At 36.0% G+C, this 24,805-nt stretch overlaps 1 protein-coding gene across 1 annotated transcript in view; it reads left to right on the plus strand.

The window, feature by feature from the left end:
- LOC134661385 (TLD domain-containing protein 2) overlaps window positions 1-24,805 on the plus strand; it is an 86,315-nt gene that overhangs the window by 26,516 nt on the left and 34,994 nt on the right. Inside the window, exons 3-9 of the mRNA XM_063517450.1 lie at window positions 8,731-8,793; window positions 9,500-9,597; window positions 18,057-18,118; window positions 18,722-18,857; window positions 20,523-20,615; window positions 22,371-22,474; window positions 24,225-24,418. Coding sequence (XP_063373520.1) covers window positions 8,731-8,793; window positions 9,500-9,597; window positions 18,057-18,118; window positions 18,722-18,857; window positions 20,523-20,615; window positions 22,371-22,474; window positions 24,225-24,418 — 750 coding nt within the window. The remainder of the gene's footprint in view (window positions 1-8,730; window positions 8,794-9,499; window positions 9,598-18,056; window positions 18,119-18,721; window positions 18,858-20,522; window positions 20,616-22,370; window positions 22,475-24,224; window positions 24,419-24,805) is intronic.

A 24,805-nucleotide genomic window follows, 5' to 3' on the forward strand; every position in this document is an offset into this window, starting at 1 on the left:
TTTCCTTTCCATTGCGCCAATTGCGCTCGTTTGTGGACGGCACTGGACTAATTGTGGAGCTGCGCAATTAGTAAACGAGCATCGTGGATAGCCGCGCACCTCTCTGTATTCGTACTTGCTACTTAACAATACCATTAATTTTGACTACGTTATCTATTCTGTCACAGAGGTCATTTCCTTTCACTTAAATTCAAAAGTTTTAAATATAGATATGCTACATAAACATAACTAAAGTATCAAATTTGTCACAAGGAATACCACAAAACAGCTCAAAAGGTTTAGTTAAGAAAAATAAAGATTAAAATCCGCTATGTTTAAATAAGTACCTTCTTGCATATAAAAGTAAATGCCTATTTGAACTACAGCACTACGACTATTACTAAAAATAATTAGTCGAACTATTTGAGTAATTAAAAAAAATACTGAACTCTAATAAAGGAATACATTTTGATAAATATCCTAAACCGATGTTGTTGTAACCGGTGTAACACATAGTTCGCAAATCCCAATTTTTGTGAAAGTATTACGCAAACGTTTCTTTCATTGTGTATTTCCATCGTCACGTAGGTTGCATTTTAGCTAAATATACCTACGTTGTGCGCCTCATTGCAAGTTGGTAATAAGATTAGGAAAAAAATGTTAACAATCCACCACATAGGTGCGCCTCTTAGGTCACGTAGTGCTTCTATTAGGCTATCTATATTATATGAGTTACAGTGTAACGAAGGACATTTTAGTCATTAAGGTCAGCCAAGTTTACACTGCCATCGATGAACGTGCCTTACGACCCTACACTCATTTTTCAATTATCGTTAATATTGTTTATTTTGTTATTCAAATAATTATGTTGCATGGTAAATAATGTGTTCGCATTAGATTGTTCTCTAATCGAAATAAATCTTAATTCCAGGCGGTTTTACATAATTAGATAGGTAATAGATTAGTTTTTGTTTCTTTTGCAAAGTATAGTTAGACCATGGCCGACCGGTCAACATAACGACCCATTTATGGAAATATGTTGCGATGTAGTTTACTAACATATATATGCTTAGTATACTGTCTTTGGTGTTTACAGTTACATGAGATAATTGAAAATTTGTACGGAACCCTAGGTGCCCGACTTAAACGAACTCGCACTTGACCGGTTTTTTGATAATCCGCATTGTTCGATACGTTGCGAAAGCGCTTGCGATCGTCGCGGATGTGGATAAAGTTCTTGTATCTAATTATAAAGTGTATAATTAAAAGTTGTCGTATGTAATAGCAGTTTATGTGACTCCTACATAATTATGTACAGTTAGGTACATGGAATATTTTATTTACAGTTATATTATAAGCTCTCTATGATGTGTTAGGGAACTGCATGTTACGTTCGGCATTGCTGCATCTTTGCTCTGTCACGGATATCAGGTGGCGTCTCCGAAATATCTTTAGCGTTAATTTTCACGAAAACAAAACAAAACATACAAATTTTGTACAAAAAATGAACTAACGTCAAATGGCGGTAAACGGAAACTTTTATCAGGCGCCGTAGTTTTTTTTTTATTCAGAGACAAACTGGAGTCGGTCCCAAATGCCATACCGTTTAGTGAGAACGAGTATTGTATTCTTTGATACCGTTCGATATCAAGTAACATGCGAGAATTGTTAAAATTGTTTGTACTTGACACTTAATTTTTGAATATAACTTCATCTCGACCAAATCTCGACTGATATCAGAATAGAGGTCAAAATAAATTGCTTTGTTTTTAGAGTTTTTCGATGTTGTAACGATTTGAATGTTATAACTATGCAATAACAGCATTTACACAGATTATAAATGTGTTCTAACAAAACGGTTTATGCTGGTTGTAATTTGGGGGTTTCTGAAACGCATCGTAAAGGGTTTATGATATTTGTGTAGATAACCTAATTTGGTTATTTTTTCCCCTCCGTGACTCGGTATAACAAACATTGTCCATTAATTAATGTCATCCAAACAGGACTTATTAACAACAGAGTTAAACCAGTTGTTGTTCAGTTTTATTACTGTTGTTAACTTGTTGAAAAAATACTAATATCCTTCTAATATGAGTAAGCCAATTGTACAATGATTGCATGACATCAGTCCGTTCCGTTATACAAATGGCGTTCAATCGAACACTGTAATTACTTCAATTAGACTGAATTAGCACGTTTTTAGGGTTCCGTAGCCAAATGGCAAAAAACGGAACCCTTATAGATTCGTCATGTCTGTCTGTCTGTCTGTCCGTCTGTCTGTCCGTCCGTATGTCACAGCCACTTTTCTCCGAAACTATAAGAACTATACTGTTGAAACTTGGTAAGTAGATGTATTCTGTGAACCGCATTAAGATTTGCACACAAAAATAGAAAAAAAACAATAAATTTTTGGGGTTCCCCATACTTCGAACTGAAACTCAAAAAATTTTTTTTCATCAAACCCACACGTGTGGGGTGTCTATGGATAGGTCTTCAAAAATGATATTGAGGTTTCTAATATCATTTTTTAGGGTTCCGTAGCCAAATGGCAAAAAACGGAACCCTTATAGATTCGTCATGTCTGTCTGTCTGTCTGTCCGTCTGTCTGTCCGTCCGTATGTCACAGCCACTTTTCTCCGAAACTATAAGAACTATACTGTTAAAACTTGGTAAGTAGATGTATTCTGTGAACCGCATTAAGATTTTCACACAAAAATAGAAAAAAAAACAATAAATTTTTGGGGTTCCCCATACTTCGAACTGAAACTCAAAAATTTTTTTTTCATCAAACCCATACGTGTGGGGTATCTATGGATAGGTCTTCAAAAATGATATTGAGGTTTCTAATATCATTTTTTTTCTAAACTGAATAGTTTGCGCGAGAGACACTTTCAAAGTGGTAAAATGTGTGTCCCCCCCCCCTGTAACTTCTAAAATAAGAGAATGATAATACTAAAAAAAATATATGATGTACATTACCATGTAAACTTCCACCGAAAATTGGTTTGAACGAGATCTAGTAAGTAGTTTTTTTTTATACATCATAAATCGCCTAAATACGGAACCCTTCATGGGCGAGTCCGATTCGCACTTGGCCGCTTTTTTTCTAAACTGAATAGTTTGCGCGAGAGACACTTCCAAAGTGGTAAAATGTGTGTCCCCCCCCCTGTAACTTCTAAAATAAGAGAATGATAAAACTAAAAAAAATATATGATGTACATTACCATGTAAACTTCCACCGAAAATTGGTTTGAACGAGATCTAGTAAGTAGTTTTTTTTTAATACGTCATAAATCGCCTAAATACGGAACCCTTCATGGGCGAGTCCGACTCGCACTTGGCCGCTTTTTTTTTCATTGCATAACTTCCCGTTCTGTGTAGTTGTTTATATTATGGCAAACAGCCGTAGCCGTGTGTCAGGGGTAGTGCATTTTTCTGTAACAGGGAGAGATAACATTGATTACTTACATTCTTAATGATAGGGTACAACCATGTCCTGAGAGGAGGTGAGGGAGGACAGCCTGTTAGATTTGATCACTTTGATTATTTATTGTCGTGGTTCTCAGTTTCACAAGCGGTTATTTCCTACTTTGTTTTCATATCATGACGCCGCTTTTTACGACTGCACAGTTTGAAAGAGACTTATCACGCAATCACATCGATAACATCGTGCATCATATGGCCGCAGCACGTGTTACGTAGTTACGGCCATTAAATTACTTAAATGTGAAACGGCAAGCAATTTTGTGTAAAAAACATCTATGTTGTCTTCAAAGCATCTAAAGTAAACCTTACGCTTTTACAAAATGCACTAAATCGGTTATTTACAGTAGCGGCAAAAAAACCATCATATATATATATACAGGGTGCTTCCTGTAACAGGAGCAATAAATTAAACTAAAGGCTGTACTCCTCAAACTGACCAACATTTGTTTAGCAACTTTTAAAAATTATAAATCCTTTAGACTTCCTCTTTTTCATACCAAATAAATATTGCCTTCAATGTACGCTGACATCAGTCTGTTTGACGTTGCTTGTCACGATTTAAACATAACAAAATTTGCAATACATTGCGTCTTAGAATAAACTTTAAAGTGTAATAAAAATCAAAACATGAGTTATTTTCAAAAGTTGCTGAACAAATGTTGGTCAGTTTGAGGAGTACAGCCTACAGTTTAATTTATTGCTCCTGTTACAGGAAGCACCCTGTATATTGTTATTTCTATGCAGGTACTTATTCGTTTTTTTTAAATCAGTCTTTATATCATATAAACAATGCTTGTAACATCATCACAACCATATATATATATATATATATATATATACTTACGTCCCACTGCACGTCAGCACAATGCGGATTGGGAACTTCACACACACCAATTAATTTAGGTATATTATAAATATTGAATTTCTTATTTGAAAACACGCAAAAACGAATCTTACCAACAATAAAACCTAGATGGTTCGATGTTTCCTCCTCGTTAGCCTCTGGTTTGAAAATGAATACAAATAATTACTTTACAATTTAATAATCACCGGGCTACCGCGAAAAGCTCGGGCTAACTAATTATTTTAAACATGAAACAAATTTCGTCCCTATATTGTAAGTTTCGTCGAAATCACTAAAGCAGTTTTTGAGAAATTCCCAAAAAACGTATGCAATCACAAAAACTATCGTCGGATCGTCAACGTCATATAGTCTAACCAAACAAACCGATAAAAAACAAAGTAAAAGTTTAGTTTAGTTAGATGCTTAGATGTGATAAAAGTAATCTTGCTCTGGTAGGCCCTCCTAGGGACGCGCACTTAAAAATGGTTTAACTCTATAGGTTACTTTATAATTTGTATGCAATAAATACCTACTTCTAAGTCGGTCTGTAACGAGGAAATGTTGTTTTTATACGAAATAAAGATTTGATTTTATTCGGATACTATCGTCCGTCATAGTTAGTCCTGCAAAAAAGTTGTAAGTAATTTACGTTTTATGCAATAATAAAGAGGTACCTACACAGTCTGGACCAATGATTAGAGATCATTCGGTTCGATCATACACAAATGCTTACTTTAGTGAGTCGTTAGTATGTATGTACAAGCAGTGTCACTTTATCCGATGCTATCTCATTACATTGTGCTGTGGTTAACTGCGACGTCTGTAGCTAGGATGGTTGGTATCTTTCATTGGGTTGCAGTAGGACAACTGACAGCATTCATACATATAGTAGACCGAGGAGAATCGGATCACAGGGCGAATCAGGTAAGACTAAAAAAAAATTATATATCTGTTAAAAATATTGCTTATAACTGGCGTCACGGGCTAACAGAAGACTTGTACGCTGCTATTTTAGTGCACTTATATCAATGAAATATTTCGAATATCAATGTATTTATCATGATGATCTGATTCACCCTGTGATCTGATTCATCTCGGTCTACCCTACATTACATATGTAATATCATAATATGTCCAGTATTTTTCAAAGCTGAAAACAAAGATTGGCGTTTTTAAGTTTTATTCAGACAAACAATTTGTTTATTTTGTTGGAGCGCCTTTATTCTCTTATTTGTGTCTGAAATAGTTTTTCGTGTAGAAACCTACACTTAATGGTGCTTCACATTTATATGGAAACATCCCCCCACCCCTTTGTAGTTTAGATAAAATTACAAAAACTGGCGTTATTTTATCAACATAATTTGTGTAACAAAATAAGGGGGTGGCCTACGAAAAATTAGAAAAAAAAAGTTATTTGAAGCACCCTAATAATGTAAGGTGGGGTAAAACGAACATAGAGTAAGTAGTTTATTTTGCTTGGGGTAAGCAAACAGTACGAGCATTCCATACAAATGTTTCTCTCGCCCCGGTGATAGTCTTACCTCACTTTAACTTACACATGCATTTTATTTGGAAATAAAATATTAAGGTGATAAAGCGAAAGTTTTCATACGATAAACAATTTTAAAACTAGCAAAAACTCGCATGAAAGCTTCATAATACTCGTATAACGTTGTGAGCGACGTCACAACGTTATACGAGTATTATGAAGCTTGACTCTTTTATACTAACTTCATAGCTTCACAAGTTCACACTACAAGTTGTTATTAAGTTGGGCTCTTGCCAGTTTAGATAGACGCCGCACCATGTACTGTGGTCTGTGGTTGCTTCGAGTAGCGTGTAGCCGCGGGCACGGGCACGGGCACGGGCAGCGGGCGAGCGTCGAGTGTCAAGGGCAAACTTCGCCGCCCCCGGCCCCGGTACTTACAACTACTAAACCTACTGGCGCTCATCTCCCCTTTTATTCTTGCGAATCGCTAACACTGATTCATAACACAACAGTTATACTTATACAGGGTGCTTCCTGTAACAGGAGCAATAAATTAAACTGTAGGCTGTACTCCTGACTGACTGACACTGAACTGACCAACATTTGTTCAGCAACTTTTGAAAATAACTCATGTTTTGATTTTTATTACACTTTAAAGTTTATTATAAGACGCAATGTATTGGAAATTTTGTTATGTTTAAAGCGTGACAAGCAACGTCAAACACACTGATGTCAGCGTACATTGAAGGCAATATTTATTTTGTATGAAAAAGAGGAACTCTAAAGGATTCATAATTTTGAAAAGTTGCTGAACAAATGTTGGTCAGTTTGAGGAGTACAGTCTTTAGTTTAATTTATTGCTCCTGTTACAGGAAGCATCCTGTATACATGAACTTCAACTTTCTCTTGAAATATGGATCCGGATTCCGGTATATAAATAGTTAATTGTTGTAATGTAAGTAATAAACATTTGGTGAATCAAGTAGGTAAATTATTTAGCAATTACATACATATAAAGAGATGTTTGGTTGAGAGTCACTGTTTTCAAAACAGGCGATGTGTTTATCATAAGCAATGTTAAGCAAGTTTACGATACTTTGTAACTTGTAACTTTTTAGGGTTCCGTACCAATAAGTTCCTACCTACAAATCCTACAATTTAATGTGCAAAACCGACTTCATGTATAACATACTTTGGCTTTAAATTACGTATAAATACATTTAGAGGGAGACCAGTAATTAATTATATATGTCCTTGAAGATACGATTTAGAATTTTAGATGTAACGTGCAATGACTAATGATAATTAATATTCAGGAAATCGTTAAAATAGCCAAGTTTGCAGTAACTTCATCATTAACATCCTTTCGCTACAATTCCGCTTTACGCAGTTGTTTGTATTTATCTGCAAAGTAAAACGACTATAGTTCGTTTTTTTTAGCATTAGAAATAAGGTACAACACACACAATCACACAACAATCACAATCACAGGACCATCTTGATGTGTCTTTTAATTGAAAAACACATTTTAAAAATAAGTTACGGTAAATATGTAACAATTATGAATCTAATACGATCTTTTATAGTCTTTTGCTTTCATAAGTAATAGTTATTGATTTTTAAAAATCGTTTTTCAATTAAAAGACATGTCAAAATCGCTTACCTTCTTTCAACTTCTTTCTAATGCCGAAAAAAACGAACTATAGGTAAGTTAATCTTTCTTAATTGTCATGATCAGTAATAGATTTCCCAAAATGAATCTGCTGTAGGTCACGTAACAATTTTTTTTAGACTACGTGAGATTTTTCACATAGACTTTTTATTCAGTGCAAACTTACAGCTCTACGTTATCAATTATTGATAACTTATCATACTCAATCGCACAAATAATGCGCCCTACGATTTGTTGAATAAAGAAATTATATAATTCCATATCGTACCTACATGTTCATCATGCATCTAACATGTTGCAGCCACGGTACATACGAAATCACATAAAACATGTTTGTGGAACTGATTTACGTTTATGACACCGAACACGCCAGCTATCTATACCTATTAATTTTTCTTTCACGTTGTGAGTGTTTTCACAGTCGTCATTAAATTATAAATATTTAACGAGTTCCAAACTTTTTAAAAGTTTAAATGGCCATATTTTGATATATAAGGCATAGGTTCATTAAACAGCCAAACAGATGATCAGCACTTATTATTATAATGTTGGTACCGCGACTATTTAGGTGTCTCAAATAGGTTGGCGTATTTTAAGCAGAAAATACACTTCTTTTTTTTAAGGCGGCAAAGCAAATCTTTTTCACACCACCTATTCAGAAAATAACTTTTTCTTCCCTGCTAGGAGGGATCAAAGTGGCACTTTTCCTCCCTGCTAGGAGGGATCAAAGTAACACTTTTCTGTTCTAGCACACTATTTTTACATTTTTTTTAGCTTAAAAATCTGTTTAAGCATCAGATTGTGTCAACACTAAGTTTTTTTTTATTTTCCTCATAGTTGATGTGAAAAGCAGTATGTGTCACACGGTATCAAAATTATTTCGTCTTGGGCGTTAACACTTGAATCCCTCATTACGCTCAGGATTCTACTTTGTAGAATCCATCGCTTCATTCAGGATTCAATGTACGCCCTTGACGGAAATATATAATTTTGATCCCTTGTAACACACGTCAAGGTCGTCCGTTTAAAACGAATCCTCAGCCAGCAAGTAGCTACTTCCGAGCCTCGACAATAATGTACTATTATCAATTCATGAACATCAATACAATTTTTTATATTATTCAACATTATGTTATCATGTTACAAAAGAGTGTGTGTTATAATTATAATAGAATCACAATGTTGTTTAATAGTTTTGATTGGTAGATGTCGTATTGCATGCCATGCCTGTGTGTAGCAAGTGGTCTGTATTGCATGCAGGTCTAGGCGGGCTTCGCAGCAGCTGTCTCGCAGCGCCGAGAGTATCGACCAGTCCTTCAAGAGGTAACTATACGCCATCATACTATTTCACTGCACGTTACAGTAAGCTATAGCTTGCCTATATTTTTCTATTTTTTTGTTGAATTTAGTCGGAACTGAATATTATGTCTGATATACAAGCTTTAAATAATTAATTATTTCATCGTTTCATAACATAAGCCTATACATGCTTTGTTTCCGGGTCGGGTCGGAATACATTCATGCGTTTTTGGTGACTTTATTTAAACAAAAGCATTGAAAAAAAATAATGGTACCTATTATTATACGTCATTTGCGAAGATACGTTCATCTGCTATGTACAAACCTAATAACTGAAAAACTAGTTTGTCCAATTGGAAAATTTAAATAAGTATGTTGGCCTGTTCACATTCGAATTTTACATATATTATGTCGAACTAGCGTATTATTTGCAAACCGTCATGCCAAACTGAACTAGTTTAATTATAGTTTTTAACTGCTTCTAGGCGGTCTCGACCCAGATATAACTAATTATGGTATATTTAAAACGTTCGTCTAACTAAACTCTAAAGTGACATCAGCTTTTCAGGATTATAAAGTCTAAAGACGAACAGTATTCTAGTTGTAGGTACTAGTTGTTCACATTCGTTAGGTAGATTCTAAAAATGGCAGACGGAGTTAGATTACAAGTTACTTCATTAGTATTGTTAGTTATTAAAACTGAAATAAAAGATATAATTTGCTTTTGCAGGTCAAAAAGTCGGTCAGTGGATCATGGGTTCGCGGCCGCGTTCGAGCTGGACACCCTGCGGTCCAAGGTGGAGGACAGGTTCAACGCTGTCCACAGAGGTCAGTACCAACTTGATGAATGCTAGTGATTATAACGATAACGCTGCTAAAGTAGGTTCAACTAAAGGTTCCATCACACAGGCGCGTTTTCCGGGCGGGGCGTGAGCGGGGCGCGCCGCTATTACATATAAAACGCTCACGCCCCGCCCGGATACCGCGCCTGTGTGACGGAACCTTAAATATTCAATGCTAACTGACGTAGACACTGGTACGCAACGCAACAACGGTTCATACCTAAACCATAGGAACACGATGAAATGTCGTAGACAAACTAAAATAACTTAAATACTGCGTAACTCATTTTTTGCAGACTATCCAGTTATACAAAAAATTTGCTTAGAAACTGTAAGGTTCATTGAGTTCGTGTTTTTCTCTCACTCTCACTGAGCGTACGCGTGAGCGAGATGGAAGTGAGTAATGTGGCTGAAACATACAGACCGACAGACGTTTACGGTTTGCCACTGTAAAGGCAAGTACCTGGTTTTTTAAATAAATATGACGACTATAAAATTGTATCCGGCTTATACCTAATGTTTATGGCACTATTAATCTAATTTCGTTGGTAAACAAATCAATCGTATAATGAATATAATGATATTTTTAGTATATCATACGCTTGTACATCTTACGACTGCTAAATGATAAAACCACTCATCCCTACACTTAATATTAATAATACAGAACATATAAAAACGTAAAAACCCATAACAAAAAATAATATTAATACTACATATTATTAAAACAAAACTTTGTCAGTGGTTTACTATTTACTTGCAACATATTTACAGCACTGAAACCAGAAATAATTCGCGGATATTTCATTCCCGGATAATTTGTGAAGAACTCTAGTATTGCTTTAAAGTTTCTCATAGGCCCTATCCTCCTCCTTATGGTAGGTAGATACGCAAACTACCGAGTTAAAGTGACTATTATGTTATTTGCTAATAATTGTAGTTTCCCAGCTAAAATGGTCGATGCTTATCATTATCACTTACCTCAGCGGTAGTTAACGGGGGCGCTGACTTTTTTTTTACACCTCGTCGGTGGCAGACAAGCATTCGATATAAATAAAGCAGCGATTAAAAATAATCCTTATTGAAAACCGGCGAAGTGGCATATTTCCCCTGAAACGTGAGGTGACGTGATCGTTCACGGGGCCGGGAGCACGTCGCTCACGTTAACGTAAGGCCTGAGATACACTTGTATGTTTTACTTACGTAAATAGGGACAAAGCTATTTGTTAGAATGAGATAACGATATTCATCTCTCATTCTGTAGTATAGCTGTGTCCCCACTTACGTAAACTTACAAGTGTATCTTGGGCCTAAGGCAGCGTGGATCTGCCGCCTAGTTCCCAGGAACAGCCGGTCGGATCGATAATGCTGACCTGCTTTGTGCAACCTGTGATGACGCCCGCTTCCACCTCATGTTTACTTTTCAGTCTGCATCGATGAACTTTGTCAGGCGAAGTTTTTATTATGATATAGGAGGCAAACGAGACTGATGGTATGCGTGGACCAGGGGGTTTAAGTGCGTTGCCGGCGGTTATTGAATTGAAGTAGGTAAACTGTCATTCAATAGAACTTGCTAACTATGTAAACAAACCGCCATACTAAAATTGACACTGAATGTCAATTTACTAGTAACTTTTGTTTACATAGTTAGCAAGTTCTATTGAATGACACTTTAGGCCAGCGGTCGGCAACCTTTTAGCAGCCAAGGGCCACATAGTAGCTAACGAACTTGACGCGGGCCGCACTTTGTTAATATTTATGACTTTATCAGACATTGTCGTTTGTCAATATTACATACAAAATAGCCAGGGAGGCTCGCGGGCCGCAAGTGAGAGGTTCGCGGGCCGCATGCGGCCCGCGGGCCGCCGGTTGCCGACCGCTGCTTTAGGCGAATAAAACGATTGGCAAAAAATGAAAACAAAATTGGCTACCCAAATAACTTTATTTGTACAAATGTATGTATGTACTTACCTATTTCTTCATGCATTATATCTTCTTCGGACCAGACAGGAAAATATGAGTAATATATTTATCTTATACATGGCCAGCTATAATTACTAGCAATTATGAATGAAAGCTTGCTTAATTCGAACAGACTGTGTTTGAGTAGGTACAATGTTACAGTATATTTGCTACTTAGGTATATTACCATATTTCACTAGTTTCTTTTAGCTACGGTAATTGTGAAATAAATGATCTATGCCCGTCGCTTAAATACAGATTTTACTTTGAATTACTGCCAAGACGATCCTGGAAATCCTGCAGATAGCTCAGAATAAGCTAATAAAAGTACTTTTCAATTATGACTACTTAACTGAAACCAAGATCATATATAAAGAGACAAAAATTTTGTCTATTAAACAAACGTATTTTTATTACACGTGTATTCTTATCCGGAAAATACTTACAAAAAATATCACAACACAAATAAGCTTTAAAAAGAAACAAGAGGTACAAAAAATTAAACTGCGTAACGCGAATGACTTGTTACTACGTCCATCGAGAACGAATTATGGAAAAAAATCTATCCTAAATGAAGGTGCTCGAATCTATAACAAATTACCAAAGGCAATAAAAGAAACTAAGTCTCTCATTAGTTTCAAACATAAACTAAGACAGCATGTTCTGAATAATATAGAAATAAAATAACTAATACCTCACTACAGTAACACATTAATAATAATTATATATATACACACACATAATATGCATGCACTTATAAAAATAAATAAATTTTAATAAAAGAAAATACCTATTATTTTATGCCAATGTAAAATAATATTTGTGCTTTCAACGTTCTAATAAAATGTAATTACTTATATGAATATGATCACAAGTTAACAATTATTAACATTAATAATATGTTGCCCGCGCATGTCTTATAACATCGAAATATGTATAAATAAAAAAAAAAATAAACACTATAAATTAAATAATAACAGCGTATACGATAAAACATTTAAAAAGAAATGAATTAAAATAAAATGTAATAAATTATATTTAAAAGAAAAATTAAAAATATTGGTATTAAAAAAAATATATATAATACTTAACTAATAATATCAGCTACGCATTATACACCTAAAACAAAAATAAATAGTTATACCTAAATAAAAAAAAAAAAAAAAAAAAAACAAAAAAAAAATATTGGTATATATTATTGTGTATAGTGAGCGTACTTGGATGCAGGACATCACGGTTTACTTTATATCCGTGTATTGCTGCTGTTTCCAAGTGCGCTCGCACACCGCGCTTACGCCAAGTACTTATAGCATGTTTCCATGTTTGGATCTACCCGCGCTGTGTATAATTTATAAATTGTTTTGTTTTGTTTTAGCGCTCACTTTGTACATATTGTAAATATTTAGTTTTTAGGTTACATACATAAGTTTAAATCCATATAATTATAAGTTTCTCATATAAGTGAATTGTTACAATTCTTTTGAGAAAATAAAGATCTTTGAACCGAATTTAAATTGGCAAGTCTCAAATTTAACAATACATTTCATCATTATTATCGATTTGCTAAAACCAGGTAGTAAGTACAGTCGCTATCGGATATATCAGAGCGGCCGAGGTGCTCATAACACCTTATAATTTTGAGGGGCGTTTTGTGAACGCCTTGGCCGCTCCGATATACTTATGTATTCTGATGGCGACTACAAACAGCAACACTCTTAACTGTCCATCGGTGGACCTTATTACAAAAGGCAATAGGTCCACCGGTAGACAGTTAACAGTTTGGGCGATGGTACTACAATATACCCGTTACGTACAAAACCTCTTAGACTCCATCCACACTAAAAGGGCTCATTTAGACGGTGCGAGAACTCGCATGCGAGTTTCATTACATTGCGTTATTTGATCTGTCGACTGAATTGTTGTAACCTCAATGATCCGCAATGTAACTTAAATCGCATGCGAGTTCGCGCGCCGTTTAAATTAGCCCTTGTTGCTCCCCAAGTGAAACAAAAGTATGGCGCGGCTGTACAATATACATTGTCAATGACAAGAGTGCCATGTCGGTGCAAACTTAGAGTGGTCGGAGTAAAACGCAAAACAGACTTGTTTGAAATTGTCATAGTGATACAAATTTTTAGGGAGCCGTAGCCAATATGGAAAATCTGTCTGTTTGTCCAATTGTCACAGCCATTTTACTCCAAAACTATAAGCTATGTACTTACATAATTAAAACGCAAATGTTCTTCTATCCCGATATATTACATTTACTAAGTGGACCTCGGCAACTTCATATAGAGTTAAAATATGTAGGTATTATCTTTATTTCTCTTTTAACTTAAGTTAGATTGTTTTATAATATATAAATAAAATAACAAAAACATTAAAACACGTACAAAACAATAAAAAATACTTATACCTAAACATATTATAAATAAATAATAACAAAGTTTTGTACGGAACACTAAAAAGTAGGTATTATTATTATTAATGATACCTGGTTATAGCAATCTGGTCGCTTTTACGATATAAGATATAACAATGCTTGTTAAAGGTATTTTTAACCCGAATTGAGAGGTTAAATAAATACCTACTCGTAAATTGTCACTTGGCTTTTCGACTTGACTGCGTAACTTTGTCCCTTTTTATATGAACGTATTTGCGTTATAAATAGAAATCGTTATAAATAAAATCATTGTTATCGACCTAAACAAGGTTTTTGTTACTCGGCAAGCTCTTAAGAGGCCGGTATCGATTTTAGGCGCAAAAATGTAAAATTGATAGATTTAGTCGATGAAATTGTACACCTTTTGTTACGTAATAGAAATAACAAGTACTGGTATCTATTAGCACGTCTTCTTATCTTGCATTTGTACAGATCATTTTTTTGAAAACTGACTCACTAAATTAGTAATGATTTTTTTTCTGATGGACGTTTAGGTAAACGCGCGTAAAGCACTGATTTAGTCGATCTTATTTGTAAATTTCGTAAAGTTTGGACTGCTAAAAATGGTAATTTTGTATTACACATATCCTATACTCCAACTTGCATAGACTACATTTTTGTTATATAATACTAGACGGGCCCGCGGCTCTGCTCGCGTAAATGAAATAAAGAGTTCGTCTTGTGTTTAGTTAAATACCGACATTATTATGTATTCAACACATGCCAGGGTTCATAAGTGTGATAGGGACTTCTTATATTTATAACCGTTATTTGAATAACTTAATTCGCAAATTTCTCAATAAATGATAAACGATTGTGATTTGATAAAAAAAATGCATTTATTTCATAAAAAGCAAGATTGTATTTTTTCATCTACTTAGGTAGGTATTTATTAAAAACTTCTTTAACATAAAATTATTATTTATTTTTATAAGCCCAGCTGCAAAATCGTATATTAGATTAATTTCCGCCTTAAGACGAATGTGGACGACCACCGTCCATAAATCGCCTTTCCTAACAAATGTAGGTAATCCCCATTTTCCTTTCTGGATATTAACATTACTTACTACGGTGACGCAACGACCAAAAGTGAGTCCTGGTCTCCGACACCAGATCACGCCATGTTTCTCGGTCTTGCGATAGCTCGCGCCCGTCGCTATGGCCGAAATTGAGCAGGTCTTGAGCAACTACGTCGTTTCAGCGGTACCTAGGACGTCCAATCGGGCGGGGCGTCTCCCATTTCGTTTTCTCAAGTACGCTCTCTTCACGGCACGATCCTCTCCCATTCTCTCTGTGTCCGAGCTAGTGAAGTTTAGCCGCTTTGGTCTGCCCAATGCCCAAATATATCGGAACACATCCTTATTTCTATGGCAACAAAGTTACATTACGATATATTTGACTACTTTAGCCGTCACTATCTATTTGATGCTGACTATACATTGGCTTCATGAATGTGTAGTCGCCATTAGGTAGATATATATCGGAGCCACTAAGGTCGCTCAAAAATATCTGAACATGCACTTTAACTACATTATAATTTACATTGTTCAGATAGGTATTTGTGAATACCTAGGTCGCTCCGATATATCTGATGGTGACTGTTCAGCAAGAAGAAAAATCTTACCTGGTCGAGTCGTATCGTCGTAATTATCATTATTATCAATACACATTATTACGGGCACCATGCCTTGAACTGATGGGTCTGATGGGCTTCATATTAAAATATTAATTTTACTATCAACTTTGTATTTTTGGCCCGTTTCGGCAGCCCGTTCCCCGAACGAATGGCAATGTTTGCCGAAGCCGTGAAAGTCAATCTAAATAATATAACTCAAAAGAAATTTAAAACAACATAATACAAATTAGTAATTTTGATAATACCTACGTGGCATAAGTCACTCGTATGGGCAAAGGCTTGACATTGACAGCACTTTTTATTTTACTTTGAAACGAAACCAACCGAGAGTAGCCGAGAAATAGCCGATCGTCGTAAAATTAAGATTGTTATGAAAATTTATTTTGCTTATTGAAAATTAAATACGCAGCGAAAGCGATAGTTTTTATGTTCTAGTTCTATTCTCATATTTAGATAATAGATTTAAACAGTTTTTTCTTTTCATACGTGCGTCGTAATCGAGAAACGTGTCAAATACTTTTTTAGAAATTTGTAAGGCGCCATCTCGCTTCTTCCCTCGTTTTTTATCCCGTTCTGGTTTTTCAATTTTATATATAGAGATTAAGTAACAAAAGGAGTACAATTTCAACGACTAAATCTATCAATTTTACATTTTGGCTCTAAAATCGTTAACGGAGCCTTAAATCTACTTGAATGTGACATGAGTAAGGCCTCAAATGGGATTCTATAACCAATATACACTCAGAATATAAGATCTTATTTATATCAATGGTCGACCGCGGGTGGCCACTGATGGCGAGCACTTTTCTTAGTGGGAGAGCTGCCTAAAACACTGGGAAATCTAAAATTAATATTAGGTATACCTAGTTATTGCGTCAAATACAAGTTATACAATATACAGGTTCTAATTTGTCTTTTCTGCCAAGAATTAAGAACATCGGTGAAACAAATTCCCACAATGTACCCTAAAATGACGTCGGTATTAGTTTTTGGGCGATAAGTCACAACCAGAAATTAGGCTCCATACCTATCTTAAACTATCGGTTATAGAAGATACACATTTTTATTTTGCGTGTGCTAGGTAAGTATGTCGCAATCTTAGTGTGAGCACGAGTATGACAAGATTATAACAAATTAGAATGTAAGACTAGTCCGCAAACAATTGTCAATGACAATGAATCACAGATGAAGTTCTTGCTCCAACTAAGGCCTAAGAGAGATTGGAGTTATTATCGCACTGGTTAATACAGTTACCCGAGAACTTTTCCGGTTTCGTGAAAATTAATTTCTAACGAAACATCTTTGCACATTTTCAGAATATGTTGTTTCTGAATAAAGGAATTTTTGCAGCAACCGGTCCTGAAAAAGTTAATTATAATATCAAAATCATCATAATTTTTAACTGCCAAGAATCGGTAATCATCATCATTCTCCTGGCGCATTCCCTATTTGGGGTCGGCCCTCCTGATCCTTGATCGCCACTTGTTGGGATCTTTAGTCATTGCTGGCGTTAGGTCTAGCTCCGTCAAGTCGTTAGTCCAGTTGGTTGGCGGGCGACCTCTGCCTCTCTTGCCCTCGTCTATATCCAGTTACCGTAATCAAGACTTTTTATTATTCAAGTATATAATTATCGTACATTCAAATTATTCTTGAACAGAGATCAGATTGTCCAAATCTAACTAGCTTGGGACTGCACATCGGAAACTTCAAATAAGTAAATACAACTTAGATTTTTTTTAGTATTGGTACTTCAGGATGTTTTGGGTTCACCGTAGATACCATGTCCGCTTAGAAGTATTATAAACCATATCAAACCCGAATTAAACCGTCGAACTGACATGCGAATGAAAAACAGTCCAGCACCAGACGTCCGCGGCATCCAATGAATCCGTATCAAAACTGTATAAAAGCAAAATATTCTGACAGCATGATTTATAGGTCCAGCCTCCGATACGCAGCCGCGACCTACAAACTAAGGCCTTCATTTTTCGCACTCCTTTTGTTAGGCACGTGGTGCTCCCCTCGCAGGTTCGGCTGTCATGTCATAGCTTCCACGTCATTTATCATAGCTCAATACGCTGCGAAAGGCGTCTTGCTGGCGCTTACACATTTCAAAGAATAGTTCGAAAGCTTTCCTCTACCCACCGCTATTTTCTATACCTTCAAATTTAGTCTCATTTCAAAAAATCATGTAGTACTACGATCATTAATACGTTAATTACTTATTTTAGTTTATGGATAACGGAGTAACAGAAAAACTCATGTTTCTCTTCATAATTTATTTCATCTTCACCAATTTTCAAATTTGCTTATTACGGTGTACCAATAAGTGATAAGTACAAGTAATAATTAATAACATAGCATTATGCGTGTTGCTAAATGTTTCTGATTGCATTTGTTTCAGATGAGGATGAACACGCCAAACGATCACCACCTCCGCCGCCGATTAAGACCATTACTTACACGGTACGTTTCAATATTTTGTGATGTTGGTTAATTTAAAACCAGTATTTATGTAGCCACTCGAGCAATCTTACAGTGGATATTAACGTATTGTTTATCATAGTTCTTTTTAGAGTCCGTCTACGTTAAGGGTCGTTTGCACTATTTACACCGGTTGTTACCGTTAAAACGTTTCCTCATCTTTATTACATGGGAAGTTTCATCATTCATTCAGTTCCTCTGATTTAAAGAAGAATATGATGCATGAATTCAATTTCAGAAATGATCACAAAATACTTTGAATTAGCTTCATATGCTAGCATTAGCACGGACTGCCTGTTTCGTAATAGTAGTAGGTACATTGGTTAAGGGCGGGGAACAAGAACGTACAAACGAGTATAAATTGAAACCCGAAGCTTAATTGAAGGGCTTAATTGACACGAGTTAGTTATTTCTGTACCGCCCGTGGCACACAGAATCATAATTGTGATGAAAAAAAGGGGAAAAATAAAACTTCTACCTCTTTTCGGACGTACAATACAGCCCTCGAATTTACGGGTCGCATCGCATGTGTACACCGTTTACGAGCAAGTGTGATGAAAAGTGATTTGTAATATTGTTGTCCAGGTCCGGGACCGTGACACGTTGACGTCGCTGGCGGCCCGTTTCGACACCACGCCCTCCGAGCTGACCAAGCTGAACAGGCTCGCCACACAGTTCATCTTCCCCGGACAGCGGCTGTTGGTACCGGACAAGAAGAAAGGTGAAAACATCACTCAATTATTCTATAATTTTTTCTGCTGTGCCCCCAGATGTATAGCATTTTAACTGCGGCTTCAAATAAAAACGTACTTCATAATTCATAATGCACTAAGTATAACCAGATTTAACGTAGAATTATTGCCTTTGATAAAAACTATGCTGCGGAGTCTCGACTTGTCGCGCAAATTTTACAGGCTTTGCGAAACTCGGCCTTCATCGTCGTCAACGTGTTACTCAGTTGCAATAGTAGTTCATTTATATTATCGGCCGGTTAGTCGATAAGGAAACATTTGTGCAATCGTTTGGGATTAGTCGGAAAATGGATTTCTCTGGCGTGGCGGTATTCACGGTTGTGATTTGATTAGTCGATGCCATTCAATCCGTAGATATATCTGTAGCGTGAAGTTTCGTTTTGTGGAATATAGGCATTGTCACACAATAATACCAAAGGCCAAACGTGGATAATACTAATCATGTCTCTTCTACAAACTTAAAATAGACGACCTTGTTGTTTAAAGCTCAAAGTTTACATTCGGTTTAACATGACAATTTTGGAAGACAGTGGAGTAGGAAGGAAATAGATCTTTTATGAACCGTACTACATTTACGTCAACGCTAAAGAAACCCCAGACACGCGGACAATATTATCAAATGTTCATAGTAGAGACATAGCACATTGTTCACAGACATTGGCATGTGTCCAATAATTTTATTACATATACCTAACGTAAATACTCTTTATAAATTAATGTTAAATTTAATTACTTCAAATATTTTTATTACAAAAAAAAAAACACAAAATATTGAAAAGTGTACCCTGCCTGCCTGAGCGAAGAGAACCATCGTATTGTTCTAATTGAAGAGTTTAGCTTTGTCAATAGTTCGCTACAACATAACAATTATCAAAGTCTTATTGAATACTTTATTTTACTACAGATTGTTTATACTAAATCTAAACCACTACTAAACCATTGTTTATTTCGGTCATTAGGTACTTGTCAATTTTTAGTGTGTGGATCTGTTATCGGAACGTAGACACTTTCGACTCCTATCGCCACAAGACATAATATCAATGACATCGATTAGAAGCGTGATTCTGTGAGCTCCGGCCGGCGTGAAACAAAACAATAACATTCAGCCTTGGTGTTATTCATTCATGTGCGACGTAGACATGAAACAAAATTTTTCTCGTATTTGCACAGTAAACAAGAGTTTCCACCGTCAGTGGACAGCTTGCAGTCGCGGGCGCGCTACAGGGCCGACATCACGCGCTACAACCCGGCACTATTTTAAACTACACTTTCGACCACACTCTATAATTACCCTGAACTAAATCAATTGTGGATGGTTATCGCCGGCGCCAGCGCCTGCCTGTGACAATAATAATGGACTTATCTAATTCATTTCATTACCACGCAAGATAAGTGCTGTAGTGAAACGTGTTCAAACTTCTGCAATATGTTCGGTGTAGATTTTCTTAAGCGTTGGTATAATGGTACGTTGAAGGTTTATTACACTATAGTTAATACCCATACACATTTCGCTGTCCTATTATACGTATTAGGTGATATAAGTTACGTACGTCTTACGAGTATATTAAAATAAAACCACACAGCATCAGTATTAGTTTACACAAGTAAGTAGTTACGAAGAAATCGTGTTCCAGGTGGCGATAAGGACTCCGATGGTCCCTCGGAGAGCGGGGACAACACGTCGGAGTCAACAGTGGGCCCGCCGAGCGAACCTGCACAAGAAAAAGGTAACTACATACATCGCACCTCACAGCTGTGCCAATATAGGTATCTCGCAGCGCTTATCGCACAACACTATATCACACACTAACGAACGGCATTTTAATTTCACAAACTTTGTTGGCATTGTTAATATTTATGATTATTATCATTGTGTATGATGGTACAATGAAAATTAATGCACATATGGTAAGACGGTAGTGAATGTTTAATAAAAGAAACAAAAAAACACCTCAACCATAGAGAAAAAAATACATAGAGTGCTCACTCCATACATCAGTTTTAGTACCAAAAAGACTATTAGCATCTAGCATCGAGTAGCGGAACTATCAGTACTGCTACTTGACAATAGATGTCGCCACCGACCGTAAAGTCTTATGCTGTTGAGATAATTGAAAAGAGAGATTGATGCTAGATGTAGACACTGAAAATAATAGTCTGAACTGATGTATGGAGTGAGCACTCTATGTATTTTTTTCTCTATGCCTCAACTCAATAAACAACCAAATGTTTTATTAAATTTTAAGCTACATTACCAGAACCATTACCTACGTTACCAGAAACAGTGATATGTGCTCCTTCAGTGAACAGTTTTAAAAACAGACTTGACAAACACTTAAAACAAAAAAAAAAAATGAACATTAATCGTTAAAAAACAAGTGCAGTGATATACACGCATCAGCTTTCAGCTGCTAGTGTATTAAACAATATAATAATAATTAAAATGTATTATAGCTTTTAACAGAAACAGGTACACCACAGGTACACAGAGTACAGACAGACGAGTACGCATTCATTACTTAATTATTTTCTATTAGTGCACCATCCTTTATGTCCACGAGCCAATGCCACAGATGGAAATGGAATGAATCGCGTGTGTATTACGTTCATTATTGCTTGCAAGGAACACAATACTGCAATAATAATATCATTAATTTTTCTGAAAAAGGAAATCTGCTTTTTGCCTTTAGGTACCTATCAAGTGCCTTTGGAATAAAGCTTTATTCATAATAATCTTTAATAGAAAACAACCGACTTTAAAAACCAGTTTGAAATGCCATTAGATTTTTTACGCCTATATTATACTGCATCTCATAACAATTACAATTAGCTCCAAGAAGTAAAATACCTACTTATTATGGAGAGTTGTATTCTGGTCTTCATCAGTAATTCCATTTCACTTAATCTTTTAGATAAAAAAATAGCTATAAGTATGCTTTTAATTTTTGAGAAGTTTCTTCAATTCCTTGTCATCGAACCCGGTTTAAAAACTGAATTTGCTAAACCAACTAAATATCTGTCGTTAAAGCGTTCTACTCGTATTCTGGCCTTCATTAGCATTTCCCATTCCTTCATCAAATGTCACTTTGAATAATCTAATTGCTTACATTGTTGATGAAAGTACAAACATCAATAATATGTATGCTCATAAGATTCGAGGAGATTCCTCATGGATCCCATCATCATAACAGTTACTCAAAGAATCCAAAGAGTAAATTAAAAGTACGGAAAGAGTATATTAAATACATACATACATTTATATTTGTTAATTTAGTAATGTTTACATATATAATCGTATATAACATACTTTCGCACTTAGCTGTTAGTTAAGAAGTGGCTGAACCTTTATCTATGTCCGTATAAACGTGACTACAGAAGAGAGTATTTTTAACACGAGATGAAAAAAGGAGAGTTATGTGTCCATGTCTGGTGTGGACGTAAATGTAGTTGTTCTTGTACGATAATGCTTGTGGTATGTGCAGAGATCCTGGACAGCCTGCGGCCCGTGTCGCCGGAGGCGCCGACCAGCAGCAGCGCCCCGCAGCGCTTCCTCAAGATCAACGTGCGCCACATCACAGATGGACAGGTACTTATCTTACTTTTATCTACTCTTTATACCCAAGTACATTATGAGAGTGCATCATTGATGATTTTTAATATTCTCTCGTATTAACCCTTTACCGCATAAAGTGTCATTCAATAGAACTTGCGAACTATGTAAACAAAAGTTACTAGTAATTTAACATTCAGTGTCAATTTTAGTATGGCGGCTTGTTTACATAGTTAGCAAGTTCTATTGAATGACACTTTACGATATGATATTCAATTATATTCACAGCTATTAAAGTTCAAATTTCAACGAATATTTTAAATACATGCAGTAAGGGGTTAAGATGTCGCTTTGACGTTTGTCAATAAGAACTGGTTTATTTTAAACACGCAATTAATATTAGTCTTCATTGACAAGCGGCATGGTGCGTTTTATCTGCATTTTTGTTGTAGCGTAGTTGAGTTGATAATTTATTGTTCTTATCCACTTTAATCTACACACGTGTAAGCTACAATAATTAACCTGTCTTCGCTAAAACAAGTATTCATGATGTCTATGAACTCCATCTCTTTCTACCTGTGTGTGTTTTGGGCGAGAGCGAGTAAATAAAGCTGAAATGGTGCAATGCGAGTGTGTATCAAATTGCATCGCAACTGTATCGCTAACATTTTGTCAGTATTCTAAACCTTACACTTTTCTAATTTCATCACATCACATCAGCTTAGACATCCGACACCTATTAGCCATAAGCGATGGTTCCAATACTTCCACTTTAAATTTTATTACAATGAATTAAACAAAGGTATTATAATGTAAAACTGGCCGTCGCTCCGACACTAATTGCTATTCAGATTCGAGACTGGAAGCGCTGTTCAATTAGCATTTCAGCGTAAACACCTCGGAAGGGCGTTCAGTTTTAGATAAAACTATCAATATATCAAGCGGCTGAAAACTATTTGAATATTTTGCAACAACTGTTCAATCGAATAGTTATAAAAGTTTCAAATTGTTTGAAGCGGCTACTCTATTTATTATAGTTTTATTTTAGTATTATTTTTATATGTTTGCATATAAACGGATTCAGATTAATTTATGAATACTGTGCGCTCGCTTTGCGAAATATATGTTCACATCGTCGTGATTGACACACGCAATTACGCTGGCGAAGTTTATATTCGCGATCCTACGTCGGCGAGGGTTTTTAAAATTGCACTGCTTTTTCGATAATCCTTTTTCTGTGTGTACCTGCGCTTGCCTGTCGGCCTATTTTGCGGATCGAAATAAAATGTATGACGAATAAAATCCAGCGATTACAATACGCGAAGCGCCAGCTTTTAATTAATTTATGCCTGTAGCTTAAATATTGAAATGTATTTTTTTTTATTTGGTTATTTTGACATTTTACTTGAATAGGTATTGAAATCTACTTGCACGAATAAGCTTTCGGGTATATAAGGATACGATTCCTCTTAAACATAGGCTTTTTATTTTTAATTTGCTTTTGAGTCTGTGGGTCTGTGGCACTCTGTATAGAATTCTCTTTGCACGAGGGGTTACTACTCCTGCACCTGCAGCCGACGGATTTCTGGGTTCTGGGGCATGATAATTTGCATTGTATCTATAAGTTGGAATCGTATTAGTATATGCGAAGGCGTTGGCTAGAAACATTGGAAACTTTAAGCCCATGCGACGCATTGATAATCCTCTTGAATTTAAAGACATAAGAGACTTGAGCCCCTAAAAGCGTACATGTAAATCGCGTTGGGCTGACGGAGTTGGGTTGCAGGGCGTGGTGTCGGGCGTGCTGCTGGTGACGCCTAACGCGGTGATGTTCGACCCGAACGTGTCGGACACGCTGGTGATGGAGCACGGGCCCGAGTCGTACGGCGTCATCGCGCCCATGGAGTACGTCGTCAACACGGCCATCTTCTATGACATCGCGCACATGCGCACGCACGGACCTGACCAAAACACAAACAAGTCAGTTTATCCATTATACCTCTATAACGACTATAACTTTACCGGTACAAGAGTTCCTGGACTCAAATCTTTGCTTTGTGTCTAGCGGCCATCTCACTGCTGTTTATAACATAAAATCGTAAAACTGCACTTGCCTGACCGCTGTCACAGGCACACAACTACGAGCCTACACGGAACTGCAAATTGCAGCTACAGGGAAGCACGATAAAATATTCAGTAAATTAAAGTACAGTTTCGTCTAGTGATGTACTTGTCAGTGGAATCAAACGCGGTTACAATAATTCACCGATTTGTAATTAATCCATGACTATTCGAGTTTTAATTTTACGTTTGATTATATGTTTGGTATTCCATTAATGAGAAACGTATCAGGTCCATGCAATTAGT

The sequence above is a fragment of the Cydia amplana genome, chromosome Z, assembly GCF_948474715.1.
Source record: "Cydia amplana chromosome Z, ilCydAmpl1.1, whole genome shotgun sequence".
Classification (NCBI taxonomy): domain Eukaryota; kingdom Metazoa; phylum Arthropoda; class Insecta; order Lepidoptera; family Tortricidae; genus Cydia; species Cydia amplana.